Consider the following 14,866-nt stretch of genomic DNA (forward strand, 5'->3'; position numbering starts at 1 on the left):
CTGCCGCGCCGCCATTGCCGCACGCCGTTGCCTGGCAACCCGGGGGTGGGGTGACGTCATCGCTCCGCGCCGACGTGGCGCGCCCATGGTGCCGCGCGCCGGCGCGCGTGCGCGGCGGGGGTGGGAGCGCGGCCTCGGCAGCACGTGGGGAACGGGACAGGTACGGAACAGGGGACGGGATAAGGGATCGGGATAAAGGTAGGGGATAAAGGAACGGGACAAGGATCGGGACAACGGGACGTGTACGGGACTGGGAACGGGATAAAAGAATGGGATCGGGATAAAGGAACGGGACAGGGATCGGGATAACGAGACAGGGAACGGGATGAGGGAACGGGATAAAGGGACAGGGATCGGGATAAAGGAACGGGACAGGGAACGGGGTTGGGCTAAGGGGACGGGATTGGGGCAGGGATCGGGATAAAGGAACGGGACAGGTACGGGACAGGGAACGCAATTAAGGAACGGGATTGGGATTGGAGTAAAGGAAAGGGATCGGGGTAAAGGAACGGGATTGGGATTGGGATAAAGGAATGGGACAGGTACGAGACAGGGATTGGGATAAAGAAACGAGGCAGGGATTAGGATAAACGATAGGGACTGGTACAGGACAGGGATTGCGATAAAGGCTGGGAGGAGCTGCGAGACAGGTGTGGGGCAAGAATTGTGCTAAAGAATAGAGCTTGAGATAGGAATTGAAATAGCTGTGGAGTAAGGACAGCTGCGGGACAGGACGGGGTAGGGCTGGGGGCAGGTACGGGGTAGGGATAGGGGCGGGACAGGGCAGCACGGGGCCGGGCCGGGAGCAGTCCCTGTCCCGCCTGTGGCGGGTGTGTCCCGCTGCCGGGGCGGTGCTGACACTGTTACCGTGCAGGCCCTGTCCCTGTCCGGTGTGTGTGTAACGGGTGTGTGTCCGTTGTTGCCGTGCAGGGCCCTGTCCCTGTCCGTGTCCGGTGTGTGTGTAACGGGTGTGTGTCCGTTGTTGCCGTGCAGGGCCCTGTCCCTGTCCCTATCCGGTGTGTGTGTAACGGGTGTGTGTCCGTTGTTGCCGTGCAGGCCCTGTCCGTGTCCGGTGTGTGTGTAGCGGGTGTGTGTCCGTTGTTGCCGTGCAGGGCCCTGTCCCTGTCCGGTGTGTGTGTAACGGGTGTGTGTCCGTGGTTGCCGTGCAGGGCCCTGTCCGTGTCCGGTGTGTGTGTAGCGGGTGTGTGTCCGTGGTTGCCGTGCAGGGCCCTGTCCCTGTCCGTGTCCGGTGTGTGTGTAACGGGTGTGTGTCCGTTGTTGCCGTGCAGGGCCGGGCCCGCGGCGCCCCCGGGCCGGGAGGGGATGCGAGCATGGCCATGGCCCAGGCCGGGGCCGCGGCCGCCGCCGCCTCCGGGCTCCTGGTCTTCCTGCTCTACTCCGCCATCCACAGGGTCGAGGAGGGACACCTGGCCGTGTACTACAGGTACGGAGCCCCTCCTGGGCTGGCACCCATCCCTGACACCCATCCCTGGCACCCATCCCTGTCCCCGGCACTGCTCTGTCCTCTGCTCCCCTCTGGTTTCCCCGTGTGTGGGCAGCCCTGGCTGCTCCTGCTCCCTTCATCCTTGGGTCTCTGAGCTGCTTCTCCTGCCTCTCATTCCCCCCTGCCCTTGTCACAAACTGATTGCAGAGCTCTGGGTCTGTCCTGCCTGCTGGCATTTGCTGATTTCCCCCTGTGCCAGCAAGAGCCGTCACCTTTGTCCCAAACTGTCACCCGGGCCAGAGCTCTCAGTGTTGGTGCCTTGGAATGTTTTCCCTGCCCTTCCCACTCGGCACGCAAAAAAATTAGAAAGTAAAAATGTTCTTTATGGAATAAATTAGTACAGAGGTTGCAGTTTTATTGCTAGCTTGTGTAGAACTGTATTTTACTTAAGACAAATTTCAACTTTGTGCAGTGAGGGGAAACTGAACAAAAGCAGCCAATTTAATGTGCACACCAACAGCATCCATAGAGGAGAAGAGAAAAAACTGAGGGCTGAAGGAAAGAGCACTCTGCAAAATGTGCAGCACTTGGGGAGACTGCACTGTTCTGGGGAGGGGGTGACACCTCTGCCAGCTTTTGCTTCAAAGAGTTGACCAGGACTGCTAAGAGACCCCAAATGTCCCCAGTTCCCTTAAACCACAATCCTGCTGGGCATTAACACCCCAGGGGGGTTTTCTCTGTGCTCTGGGCGAGGGGCTGTGCCAAAACCCAAACTGGCAGCATCACATCCACGGCTGAATTTTTCCATGGTTACCAGAGAACTATTTAGAGGAGAAATCCATGTTCTTGCAGCTCTGTGCAGTGTTGCAGTGCTGGGAGGGTTTAGCAGTAGCTGCCTGCTCCAAGAGTTAAAGCTTCATGCAGAGTTGCAGCAGGCAGAGATTGGGTGCACTCAGCCCTTTGCTGGGGAATTGCTGGCGAATCCAGGGCACTGATGCAATCCTCTGTGACCTCTGGCAGTTTGAGCTGGCCCTCCAAGCCAGCCCTTGCTGTTTGCCCCCTTCCTTGAGGCTTTTTCCTCCCTCTCCTCAGGGGTGGAGCGTTGCTGACCAGCCCCAGCGGCCCTGGCTACCACATCATGCTCCCCTTCATCACCACCTTCAAATCCGTGCAGGTCAGTGCCCTCTCCCTCCCCTGGGGAGCCAGGACTTGGCCTCCTGGAAGCTCTCCCCACCCACCATATGTGTGTGTGTGTGTGTGTGTGTGTGTGTGTGTGTGTGTGTGTGTGAGGCACTGCTGGGCTGGCAGTGTCCTGCTCAGGGGGACAGTCTGTGTGTGTGGCTGTCACTGTTTCCTGGCATTCCAAAACAGGGAAACGGGCACAGCTGCCTGTGCATCCCCCAAAGGGCTGGGGAGGAGAAGCTTTGCCTTCTGCCCACACCTGGAGCCATCACCAAGGAGGCACAGGACACAATTTTGGCTTTGTGGGAGTCTGGGCCTTCCTGGGAATCACATTTGTGAGTGCTGCTGTGTTTGTGTTGCAGACCACGCTGCAGACTGATGAAGTGAAGAATGTGCCTTGTGGGACAAGGTATGGCTTCCACTTGGATTTCTTCTAGATGCACTCCCTGGGGTCATTTGCAGGGCTGGGACATTGGGATTTGGAAGTAAAAGCACCTGCCATAAAATTAATCCCAAAGGTACACAGTGTAACAGAACAGGAGGGAACACTGGCTCTTGCTGGAGCTGCTGTTCAGAGGATATTTGCATTTATTGTGATGTTATCTTGAATTTTCCTGGGCTTCTCCCCTCAGTTACTCTGACACCCTGTTACTTGTACAATGAGGGATATTTGCATTTATTGTGATGTTATCTTGAATTTTCCTGGGCTTCTCCCCTCAGTTACTCTGACACCCTGATACTTGTGCAGTGAGGGATGTTTGCATTTATTGTGATGTTATCTTGAATTTTTCTGGGCTTCTCCCCTCAGTTATTCTGACACCTCTTTGCTTTTTCTTTGCTGTGCCCTGGTTATTTCCACTCTGGGTCTTGTGGCTGATACAGGTGCTGGCCCCAGCGATGGGCAGAAGGAAGCTGGGAGTGGGAATCCTCCTGGTGGGAGTGAGTTGATTTCCAAATGAAATTCCTGCTGCATAATCAGGCTGATTCTTCTATCAGCTGCTTGAGTTGTAGCAAGCAGGAGGGAGAGGGCTGGTTACAGATCCTGTTGGGTTACAGGTCTGAGTTGGGTCACAGATCCTGTTGTGTTGGTTCATCCACAAGTTAAAGTGATGACTCTTAAGGATAAAAAAAAAAAAACAACTGGTGATTATCCTTGTCTTACACGTTCAGGGTCCTCCACAAAATTTCTGTTTAAAAAATTAAATCTATGGTGGCTGGAGTGGTGGCACACAGTGATCACATTGAAGTTAAAAGGTGAATGTTAGTGGCAGTGTTAATAAAACAGAGTTAATTTTGATCAAGTTTAACCCATATTAACTTTCTTGGAGTTGTTCAGCATCAGACATTGTTTGGGCTTAAATATTACCATAAAGGTCTCATGGTTTTAATTTCAGATCTCAAAGGTTTTTTGGGAGTATGTGAAGGGTTTTCAGGAGTATCTGTAAATAATGTTAGTGTTCAGTGCTGCAGCTTTCACAGAATCACAGAATAGTTTGGGGGAGAAGGGACCTTAAAGCTCATCCAGTGCCACCCCTGCCATGGCAGGGACACCTTCCACTGTCCCAGGCTGCTCCAGCCTGGCCTTGGGCACTGCCAGGGATCCAGGGGCAGCCACAGCTGTGCCAGGGCCTGCCCACCCTCACAACCAAGAATTTCTTCCATTTATCTCACCTAAATTTCTCCTCTGTCAGTCTGAACCCATTGCCCCTTGTCCTGTCACTTCAGGGCCTTGTCCAAAGTCCTTTTGTGGTGAGGTAAACAAGATCAAAATGTCAAAGGTTGAGGCCAAAGCCAGCCTCAACCATTCTGTACTTCTGTGATTTAGGAGTTGGAAATGAAGCTCCTGTTGAATTTCAGTTGTTGGTTCAGTTGTGCAATGCAGGTGGTTGGGAAGGTGCAGGCAGTAAAAATGGGCTTTACAGCAGCAGACAGCTGGTGAAAGCAGCTCTCAGTTAATGATTGAATTCACCCTGACCAAAGGTCCCAGCAGCCCTGCCCACTGCCCAGGGGGTGCTGCAGGAACATTTCAGTGGCTGCATTTGGGATCCAAAGTCTGTGGCTGCTCGGTGCCCAAGCTTTGCATCCACATTTCCATGGTAAAACATGAGCTTATAAATAACAACTAGAGCACACCTGCACTGCCACTGTCCCAGTTCATAGTCTGCTACCAGAATAGAGCCCAAACAGTTTCAGGTTTTGTGTTTACATATCAAACCACCGCATTTTAAAGGCTGGCTTTCTCTTTATGTTCCTGTTCCCTGTGTCCTTATCTATATCTGGAAGCTTCTGAGTGTCTGTGTGGGTGTCCCATCCCCAGGTTTTTTTTTGCCTTACCTGTCTTGTTTGTACCTGGCAACATTCAGTGAACACATTAAATAGAGATTTTAAACCCTGAACTGGATCCTGAATTGTGTGAGGATTTCCAGAGTCTTCCTGCTACCTGTGTCCCAGGACTGATAAAATGCACTTATCCCCCAGCACACCACATAAACACTTATGAATTATTGATGATAATGGAATAACAGTGGGTGATATCCCATTTACTGTCCCTCAGCAGGGTTGCTGTGGAAGGTGGTGGCAGAGTCGGGCAGCCCTCACAGCTCTGAGGTGCCATTTCAGACCCTTCACTGCCAGGGAGGTGATGCAGACACTCTCCTTTTCTTTCTGACATCCCTTTAAAATCAAAATGCTGGATTTGCAGCAGATCAGGGCCATCCATCACCAGTGATTTTAGCTCATGGTTGGCCTGAAGCAGGTTTGGAGCAAGAACAGGCTGGGCTTGGGAGGCCTTTTCCAAAAGAACACAGACACAGGCAAGTTCAGGTTGTTTTTTATTTCCTGCAGAGCTGGCTTTGAGCTGTCAGAGATCAAGATCTGCAAAATAAGAAAAGGAGTTTGTCGTGGGGGATCTGTTTGAGTTAAAACATCCCAGAGACAGAGTTTGGGAATGTGGGAGTTGCAGTGCCAGGAATGAGCTGTCTCTAAACAGTTCCTGCTGAAGCTTCTGCTCTGTGATGTGCCTTTGTCCCAAGGACATCATAGCAGGAGTATTCTGCTTTAAAATTAGGCTCTCAAGAGACTTAGAGCTGCTAAAAGTTAAGGGTTTTTTTTTCTTCCCTGTAGAGTTTGTGGTTTTCTGTGGTGTTACAGGTACCCAGGGGTGGGCATGGCTTTCTGAAAGCCACAGCAAGAGCAGAGGCTGGGGACAAGCCTGGCCTCTGATTCCCCCTTTCCTGCCATCCTTTTTTGGGGAGAGAATTGCCTGCAGGCTGCCTCTGCTGAGGTTCTTGTGGTGTTCCTGGAGAGCTCCAGTGGATTGAAGTCTTCCATGTGCTTTTTTCCTCCCTTTCTCCTGGGCCTTGCCAAGCTCCTGCTGGAGTTAGTGATTGTGGATTAAACTCAGGGCTTTTTCTGTTTGCCATGTGTTGCTGCCCATAAGAGCTGAGGTGTGTCTGCATTTGGTGGCAGGTGTCACTTGCTGTCCTTGCTGCCTTCCCCTGTGCTTTCCTGAGAGCTGCAGCCACGTTCCTGACCAGAAAAGCTTTCCTTTGGCTGGTTGAGTAGGAAATCAGAAATGGGAAAGAAAGTGCTTTGCAGGTTTGCTGGATTTATGCAGAGAGAAGGACTGGGATTCACTGGTGTCTCATTGCAAAATGCTCAGAATATTGTAAAATAGGGATAAAGATGCTTTTGCTTTAAATCTGTTAGAAGAGGGATGAAGATGCCTTTGCTTTAAATCTGTGAAAATAGAGATAAAGATGCCTTTGTTTTAAATTTGTTGGCTGTTAGCAGCTGCAGTGTGGCTGATGAGTCTCTTTCCCTTGCAGTGGTGGTGTTATGATCTACATTGACCGAATAGAAGTTGTGAACAAGCTGGCCCCATATGCAGGTATTTGGTATTTCCCAGCCTGGTTCCTGTGACTTTGTTCACTCATCCTGGGGCAGCTCTGGCTTGGTTTGCAGGACTTGCCTTTTCCATGCCAGCAGAACTTCCCTCTGTTTCCATTTCTTGTTACCCTTATGGCTCCTGGTCCTGTAGTGTTGGTCCCAGGTGCTTCAGCTCAGCTCAGAGAAAATTGCAGAGGCAGAACCCTTGTAGGAGCCTCCTACCTCCTTATTTCACCACCCCGAAGACACAGACAGCTTGTTTTGTTCAGCAGCACAGCTTAATGCAAAACTGCAGCACTGCTGAGGCACTGGAGGGTGAATTCCTGGTGTAATTCAGAATCATGGAGGGGTTTGGGCTGAAAGGGACCTTAAAGCTCAGCCCATCCCATCCCCTGCCATGGCAGGGACACCTTCCACTGTCCCAGGCTGCTCCAAGCCTCAAAGTCCAGCCTGGCCTTGGGCACTGCCAGGGATCCAGAGGCAGCCACAGCTGCTCTGGGCACCCTGTGCCAGGGCCTGCCCACCCTGCCAGCCAAGAATTTCTTCCATTTATCCCACCTAAATTTCCCCTCTGTCAATCTGAACCCATTCCCTGTGTGCTGTCCCTCCAGTTCCCAATGCAGGGTCCCTCTCGAGCTCCCCTGTGTCCCTTCAGGCCCTGGAAGGAGCTGGGAGGTCTCCACACACCCTTCCCTTCTCCAGGCTGAGCATTCCCAGCTCTCCCAGCCTGGATCCACAGGGAAGATGCTCCAGATCCCTCAGCAACTCCATGGCCTCCTCTGGACCTGCTCCAACACTTCCAATGTCCTTCTCATGTGCTGGGGGAGCAGGCCAGAGCTGTGCCCAGGGTTCCAGGTGGGGCCTCAGCAGGAGCAGAGGGAGAGAATCCCCTCCCTTGACCATGTTCCTTTTGGTGCAGGATCTGCTTGGCTTAATAATGGGAGTGATCCTTGTTTTCCCTTTCCAGCAGTACCTGTGCATGCAGGTCCTGGTGAGGCTTTGCTGTTCCATTTGTTTATGCAGATGGTAAAACAGGACCAGGCAGTACATCCTGCCATGGCTGCTCCTTGAGGTTGTGTAATCCCAGCAGCACCTGCCAGCAGGGCAGGGCAGCTGGGGCTTTGGCTACCCTGGAAAAGCCCTGTCCCAGTGCTGCACTGCTTCCCTGACACCCTGACAGGGGCCAGGGCTGAGCTCTGGTGTTCTCTCCCTTCCCCAGTGTATGACATCGTCAGGAATTACACCGCTGACTACGACAAGACCTTGATCTTCAACAAAATCCACCACGAGCTGAACCAGTTCTGCAGTGCCCACACCCTGCAGGAGGTGTACATTGAGCTCTTTGGTGAGTGCATCCTCTGGAATATTCCTGGAATATCTTCCAGCCAGCCCTTTGCACCACACTGCCCCTGTGCTGGAGTTGCAGTGTAGATCCAGCTCCTTTTACATCCATCTGCCACTTCCCCTGTAACTCCAGTGACTCAGGTGTCTCTGTCTTTCCCCATCTGCATGTGGGAATTTGATTTCAGTCTTTTTCCACCTTTTTTTTCAGCAGAGCCACTCTGCTCTGTGTGTGCAATGATGCCTGTGGCCTTCACTGTGACAGTGGATTTGTCTTGTTCTGCTTCTGCTTTTAATCCCCTACTGAATTCTGTTGTTGAATTCACTTTTGTACTTTCCCAGCTTCCTCCTCTGGCTGTCTCCAACAAGTGAGAGCTGGAAGGTTTTTCACAGGGAGGTAGCAGTGCTTCAGGAATTAGCACAGGGCATTCTCTCCTTGGTGGACCTGTGCCCCAAACCCAAAGACAGAACAGGTTCTGTTCCTTCCTTAGTGGCTGAGCAGGGGAAAAATAGCTTGTGGCAGGTAAAAGATTGTCAGAATTTTAATATTAATGTGCTCCCAAGTCCAGGTGCTGAGAAAGGATGGACTTCTACCACAGGCTCTGAGCATTCTGTCTTGCTGAGATGCTGAAAGCCACTTGCACTTAGTTCAGATAACACAAATCCATCAACAGCTGAACTTTTCTAGTCATCAGCCCCTGAGTCTCCTTTTGGGAATGTTTTTCAGGGGGCATAGGAAGGGAAACAATGTGCTGAATGTCTCAGCAAGCATCCTTATCTCACACTCTAGAGTTACCTGCTCTTCAGGGCCTGCTGGCTCTTTGCCACACAAGCTGTGGGGGAAAACATGATAAACCAACTGCTCTCTCTTTTGTCCTCCAAACACAGATCAGATAGATGAGAACTTGAAGTTGGCCCTGCAGAAGGACCTCAATGTCATGGCACCAGGTCTCACCATCCAGGTGGGTTGTGGTCTCTCAATAATGATTTTAAAAGGTGGAGAAAGACTTTTTGCCAAAGCCTGCAGTGACAGGACAAGGGACAGCAGTTTTAAACTGAAAGATGAATGTTTTATGCTGAGGGTGGTGAGGCCCTGGCACAGGGAGCCCAGAGAAGCTGCCCCTGGATCCCTGGAAGTGTCCAAGGCCAGCTTGGATGGGGCTTGGGGCCTCTCTCCCTGGTGGGAGTGTGGGATGGGATTGATGAGAAGAAATGGAAATGTGGGACACCTCTGGGAGAGTGACCATGCTCAGCTGTGTTCCCAGGAGGATTAGGCACCACTGCCCACACACCACTGCTGCACTGCAGCTGGTTTTGCAAAGAAATATCTTGGTTATTGATGCTGCATCAAGGTGTTTCATTCAAAGTGTGCTCCCTTTCTCTGCTCCCACAGGCCGTGCGTGTCACAAAACCCAAAATTCCAGAGGCCATCCGGAGAAACTTCGAGCTGATGTGAGTAGCTGGGCATAAAATTGCAGTAATTACTTCTGGGGGTGCTGCACAGGCACAGTGCTGCTGGAAAGCTCTTCCCTGGTGCTCAGGGAGTGAGAGGTGAGCTCCTGCCAGTGCACTTGTGCCTTCTGTTTTCCATTTCCATGCTGAAATCAGGGCTCAGGGGTCTTGAGCCTTGCCCATAAGCTCCCCTGCAGGATCCCTGGGATGCCTTTGGGCAGAAGGAGATGCTGTTAGGTCTCAACCTTTGGTTGAGCAAGCCCAGCTTTGAGCTCACATTGCCCTGTTCCTCATCCTGAAGGCCTCAGACTGGACTTGCATCCAGATGTGGCCAGATGGAGCGGGGGATGGTCCCTCCTCTGGCCTGTGTGTGTGCTCATACAGCTGCAGACAGAGCAGTCCCCATGGCTGTGAGCAGGAAGCTGGCAGCTGGCTGGCCCCTTGTCCCCAGGGCCTCTCCTGGGATGCAGAGCTGCTCTATCAGCAATTGGAGGGATGGGGGAGACTTTGAGACAGTCAAAGAATCCAAATTTAATATGAAGTACAACTGCTTATATACTTATTCTAGGAAGATTTGTAATGTTTTACTACAGTGATTGAGTTAATCATCACATAAACAAACTTATACATTTTAAACATCTCTTGCTTGCAGAAGTCAATGTAATTTTCTTTTTCTGGTAAACCAATCTGAAATTGAATCTTCTTGCAATCTTGATTTAATTCTCAAAGTTCTGTTTGCTCTTGCCAAGGCATTTTGTTTATCACATCTCTTATGCTAATAAGGTCCAAAGTACTCCCAGTTTTGTGTACCCCAGTACTGCTCCTCATTCCCTTTCCCCAGGATAACACTTCTCCCCTTGCAGGGAGGCTGAGAAGACCAAGCTGCTGATTGCAGCCCAGAGGCAGAAGGTGGTGGAGAAGGAGGCAGAGACAGACAGGAAGAAAGCACTCATTGGTAATGTCACCAAGCACAGGCTCAGCCTCCATTCCTGCCTTCCCTGCTCAGCTGGGACAGGACATTGTCTTCTTCCTCACTGGCAGCTCCATGAGGGAGGCTCAGGCAGGCTGCACAAGCAGCTGTTGGAACATCTGGATGAAAATCCCACAGCAGCAGAGCAGGGAGCACCTCTGTCCTGCAGCAGGCATGGAGGGAATCACTCTGCTGGAAAAGCTGCTTGGGCTTGGAGCTCCATGTCCCTGTGCTTGTAGACAGGATCTGAGCTCTGCAGACACCAGAAAACACAACACAATTGTTTTCTTCCTGTAAAGAAAGGCAGAAAACTCTGCTGCTTGGAGCACAGCCTGGCACTGAGTGGGGAGGAGGGAGCAGGGAAGTGTGGCAGAGCCTGCAGCCAGGTGCTGGGGTCAGGCTGCTGGTGCTCAAGGCCTGAGGAGCAGATTTCCCAGCTGGGCCCTTTGTGATTGCAGAGGCAGAGAAGGCTGCCCAGGTGGCCAGGATCCACTACCAGCAGAAGATCATGGAGAAGGAAACGGAGAAGCGAATTTCTGAGATTGAAGGTGAGCACACTGCTGGGGCTGTGGCAGGTGGAGGAGCCTCAGACCTGCAGAACAGGAAGCTGCAGGGCACATGCAAGGCCAGCCAGGCTGTCACAGGCACTCAGCTGGTCCCCGTGGGGTGAGGGCTCAGGTGCTCAGTGTGATATGGGGCCCTTCACTTCCTAATGCTTTCTTTCCTGCTGCGTCAGATGCTGCATTCCTGGCAAGGGAGAAGGCTAAAGCTGATGCTGAGTACTACACTGCTCGGAAGCTGGCTGACTCCAACAAGGTGAGCTCTGGGACGCTGCTCACTCACTCTGGGCAGCACTGGGAGAACACTTATGTGACAGCTCACACCCCATGAGGGATCTCCAGCTGGTCACAGTGACCCCAAGAAAAGTTGTAAAGTCTCTTTTCCCAGCCCGGAGCTTGATGAAAGAGTCAGGGCTCTTCATTTCTCAGTCTCAAGGTTGTTTATTGTATCTTATCTGTAAAATTCTTTCTCCTGTCCTGCTGAGTTCTGCTCAGCACAACAGTCCAGGCACTCTGCCTGCCCTCAGGGCAGTGTTAGCTTTTTATACTAAAAACTACATATACAATATTTACAATTACTTCCCAATACCTATCACCTATATTAGACTGTGAGCTTCTACTCTAAACCAATCTAAAAGTGCCAACATCATAGCAGAAGATGGAGGCCAAGAAGAAGAAAAAGGGCTGGACATGCCCAAATCCCTCCAGCTTGCCCCCCTGAATCCTCATTCTAAAAACCCCAAAATCTACCTTTTCACCCCGTGATAAATTCACTGTCATTCTACTTTATTTGTTATGGCTTGCAGATCTTCATCTAAGGTTGGTAACTTGCTCCATGGGTGATAATCAAAACCACACAGGCATTTTTGGGCTCTGTGAGACCCCTGGCAGGGGTCTTGGCTGCTCAGGACAGCCAGAGGGATGTCCTGTGTCCTGACAACACCCCATGAGGGGCAGCCTGGCATGAAACCTAGCACCACAGGGCACAGCAAGTTGTCTCTTAGGGTCTCTGGTGTCTGTTTGTTGCAGCTGAAGCTGACCCCTGAGTACCTGGAGCTGATGAAGTACCAGGCCATCGCTGCCAACAGCAAGCTGTACTTCGGCGACCGCATCCCCGGCGTGTTCCTGGACTCCTGTGCCTTCCAGCAGGCCAGCCTGAGGACTGCCCACCAAAGCAGCCTTCCTGCACAGGAAAGCCCAGAGAGCCCTAGAGAAAGCCCCCTGAGAGGCGAGGAGAGCAGTGGCTGAGGGGGCACGGGGAGTCAGCCCGGTGTAGCTCAGCACGAGCCCGGCTGTGCCCGGGGACGAGGCCCTGTGCCTGGGGTGGATGCAGCCCCTGCCTGCCTGCCTGCCTGCACTTCTTGTGTCTGTAGGTGGCAGCTGGGCTGATTTTCTTCTAGCAACAGATCACAAGGGCTCTGCCTCTTCTGTTTGTCCCCCTGTGAAATTGGTGCTTCCAAAGGAGGGATAATCCTGTACTAACATACCTATACTGGAATATTAAAGGACAGACAGCAGGAAAGCCTCCCGGGGTAGGTGCAGTTATTTAGCAGGAAGATGTGGCTCTGAGTGCTGTGTTGCTGCACACTGGTCATTGCTCAGCACTCCTGGCTGAGTGAAGAGGAGGTTCCCCTCGTCCTGCTGCTGAAGCTTTGCTTGGTGAAGGTTTCTGCTGACGCTGACTCGCTCTCCTCAAGGACTCCAGTGGAGTGGACTCTCCTTGGCCAGAGTGGTTTGCTGTGGAATAGGTTTGGGAGTAGGATCTGCACAGCCATGATATTCCTGCAGACAGCAGTGCTAGATAATGACTTGGAGGAAGCAACCTCTGAAGGGATTTGTGACCCCTCTCTGCAAGCAAGAGCCTTGGGACTGACTGTGGTGCTCCCACTGGGTGGCTGAGTCTCATTGCCTCCTAAAGCAGATTTTTCAGGAGCACCTCGGAGCAGCTGGTTGGGAACAGAGCCTGGCAAGTCTTTGCTCAGATTCCAGCCTCCCTGTAAGTCATTCACCAGGGAAAGGGGGCTGAATTTCCACTGCTCTGTCATGCTGGCAAAGTGAAGGGGAAGAGAGGAGTGAAAGGACCCTGCTGTGCAGCAGATCAGATGTTTGACACTTCAGCTGCAGAGTAGGTGAGGCATCTCTGCTCCTTCATGCAAAATCCACTGCTCCAGGGAGTGGGACCTGCTTTGTGTGTCCTTGAGCAGCCATGGTAAGGAGTGTGTCCCTGTCCTCTCATGCCTGGCCAGGCTTGCTGGCAGATGGATCTTCTGTCCTGGTCTGTGCTGTGATATATCCAACCCTGCTCCTGCCATGGCAGGGTGAGGGAGAGGTGCTTGGGGAGGGGGGAATCTGCTGGGACAAACCTGCTTTCTGCTTTCCCTCCTTCCTCCCCTGCTTGTGAGGGTGTGCTTGCTTTTAGGGCCTGCTCCTCCTCCTCCTCGTGCTCTGTGAGGATCTGGGATGCAACACCTGGGGAAGCAGCTGGGGAGAGCTGGAATGCCATCCTCCAGCTGGGAGCACCCAGCACTGCCTGCTGCATGTTCAGAGACCTCTCCCTGTGCCTCCCTCCTGCTGTCCTGTCCCCTCAGAGCAGCCATGCCACCCTTGGAGGGGCTGGTGACACTCTGGCCACTTGACCTGTTGGGATCTTCTGTCCCTGGCTCCATCTGCAGCCTCATGGCAAGGGGAGGGATGTGTTTAACTGCTGCCATGGAGAAACATTCAACCCAAAACAGCTTTGCCTGTGCTGGTGGTGTCCCCAGAGGAGCAGTGCTGCGTCCCCACCCGGTGTGGCTGGGCTTCAGGGGTGGCAGAGTCCCCAGTGGCACATGGACAGTCAGTCTCCTGCTGTCCCTGCTCCTGCCCTGGCTGCCCTCCTCCATCTCTGGGCCACAGCAGGGTTGTGATGGCCCTGCCCCTTCAGACTGGGACTTCACAGCAGTTCTGGGTGGTCTTTCTTGTTCTCTGTGTGCCTGCAAACTCCCAAGGCTGAGCTGATGCTCTGCTCCAGTATCTCAGCTCCTCTTCCAGCCCAGCCATGGCAGGAGCAGGGCAGAGAGGGGCTGGCAGTGTGTTCTGTAGTGTTTGAAATGTCTTCTGGAAGTGCTGCTTGGCTTGCAGGGTCCCTTTTTTTTCCCTGTGGGATGGCTTTGAGGAGGCAGTGTAGTCTCATCTGTGCCCTGGCACCTCCTCAGTGTTGCAGCAGGCCCTTGGCACAGAGCTCCCTCACCCCAGCAATGCTTTGGTTGGATTTTGGGATGAGGGCTGGCTTTATAGGCTAGAAGCACTGCTGGAGGGAATGCTGGCAGGAATGTGGTGTCCATGATTTCCTTCATGTGTTACTGGGGCTGGGCACTCTGGGCATCAGGAATGGCTGGGCAGAGCAGGTTCTGCCAGCCTGGAGTGACAAGGGCAGAGGGGCACTGCTGGCAGCGATACCCAGGCAGTTCCCAGCTCTTCTGCAGTGATCAGAGCACGATGTCCATGCAGGAAGCAGGAAAGCCTGCCAGGCCAGGGCAGGAGGAGCTGTTTCCCTTTGGATCCAAGCCTGGCTGTGCCTCCCTGTGCCGTGGCTTTGCCTTGAGTGGCTGTCACTGGCTCAGTGTCCCTCTGTGTGCATCTCCCACCTCCCTGTGTGGCCTGAGGGACCCCAGGGGATGCCCCCATGTCCCAGCTCCTGCAGCAGCATGTGTGATGCCCAGTGCCTTCTGCAGCAGCCTCCCCACCCTGCCCTGCTTCCCCAGCCCCAGCGTGTGGCCACAGCTTTGTCACCCTGGCGTGGGCTGTGCTGCCCTCTGAGCCCCAGCTGTGAGCAGGGATGTGGCTGCAGCCAGGATTTTGGGATGGAACTGGCTTTTCTCTCCGCTCCCATGGCCCGTGTGGGCCTGTGACTAAAGGGGTCTGTCCCTGGATGCACATCTCCCTGAGGAAACACGATACATCCGGTCAGGTTTACATTCACAGTTCAGTTCTTTTGATAAAGCAGAATAAAATTATTTTGTTACCATGTTTTTGGGATGGTTTTATGTG

The 14,866-nt window shown here is 52.9% G+C and overlaps 1 protein-coding gene across 1 annotated transcript; it reads left to right on the forward strand.

The window, feature by feature from the left end:
- Positions 1 to 37: 37 nt before the first annotated feature.
- On the forward strand, positions 38 to 14,845 carry ERLIN1 (ER lipid raft associated 1). Its single transcript, XM_074544495.1, is given in 13 exon segments — positions 38 to 160; positions 1,290 to 1,444; positions 2,537 to 2,618; positions 2,989 to 3,035; positions 6,454 to 6,515; positions 7,734 to 7,859; positions 8,744 to 8,817; positions 9,249 to 9,307; positions 10,171 to 10,262; positions 10,736 to 10,825; positions 11,014 to 11,093; positions 11,867 to 12,010; positions 12,012 to 14,845. Coding segments are annotated over 13 exon segments (1,137 nt in total). The 5' UTR covers positions 38 to 85; the 3' UTR covers positions 12,063 to 14,845.
- Positions 14,846 to 14,866: the final 21 nt, after the last annotated feature.

The sequence above is a fragment of the Zonotrichia albicollis genome, chromosome 7 (genome assembly GCF_047830755.1).
Source record: "Zonotrichia albicollis isolate bZonAlb1 chromosome 7, bZonAlb1.hap1, whole genome shotgun sequence".
NCBI classification, from domain to species: Eukaryota; Metazoa; Chordata; class Aves; order Passeriformes; family Passerellidae; genus Zonotrichia; species Zonotrichia albicollis.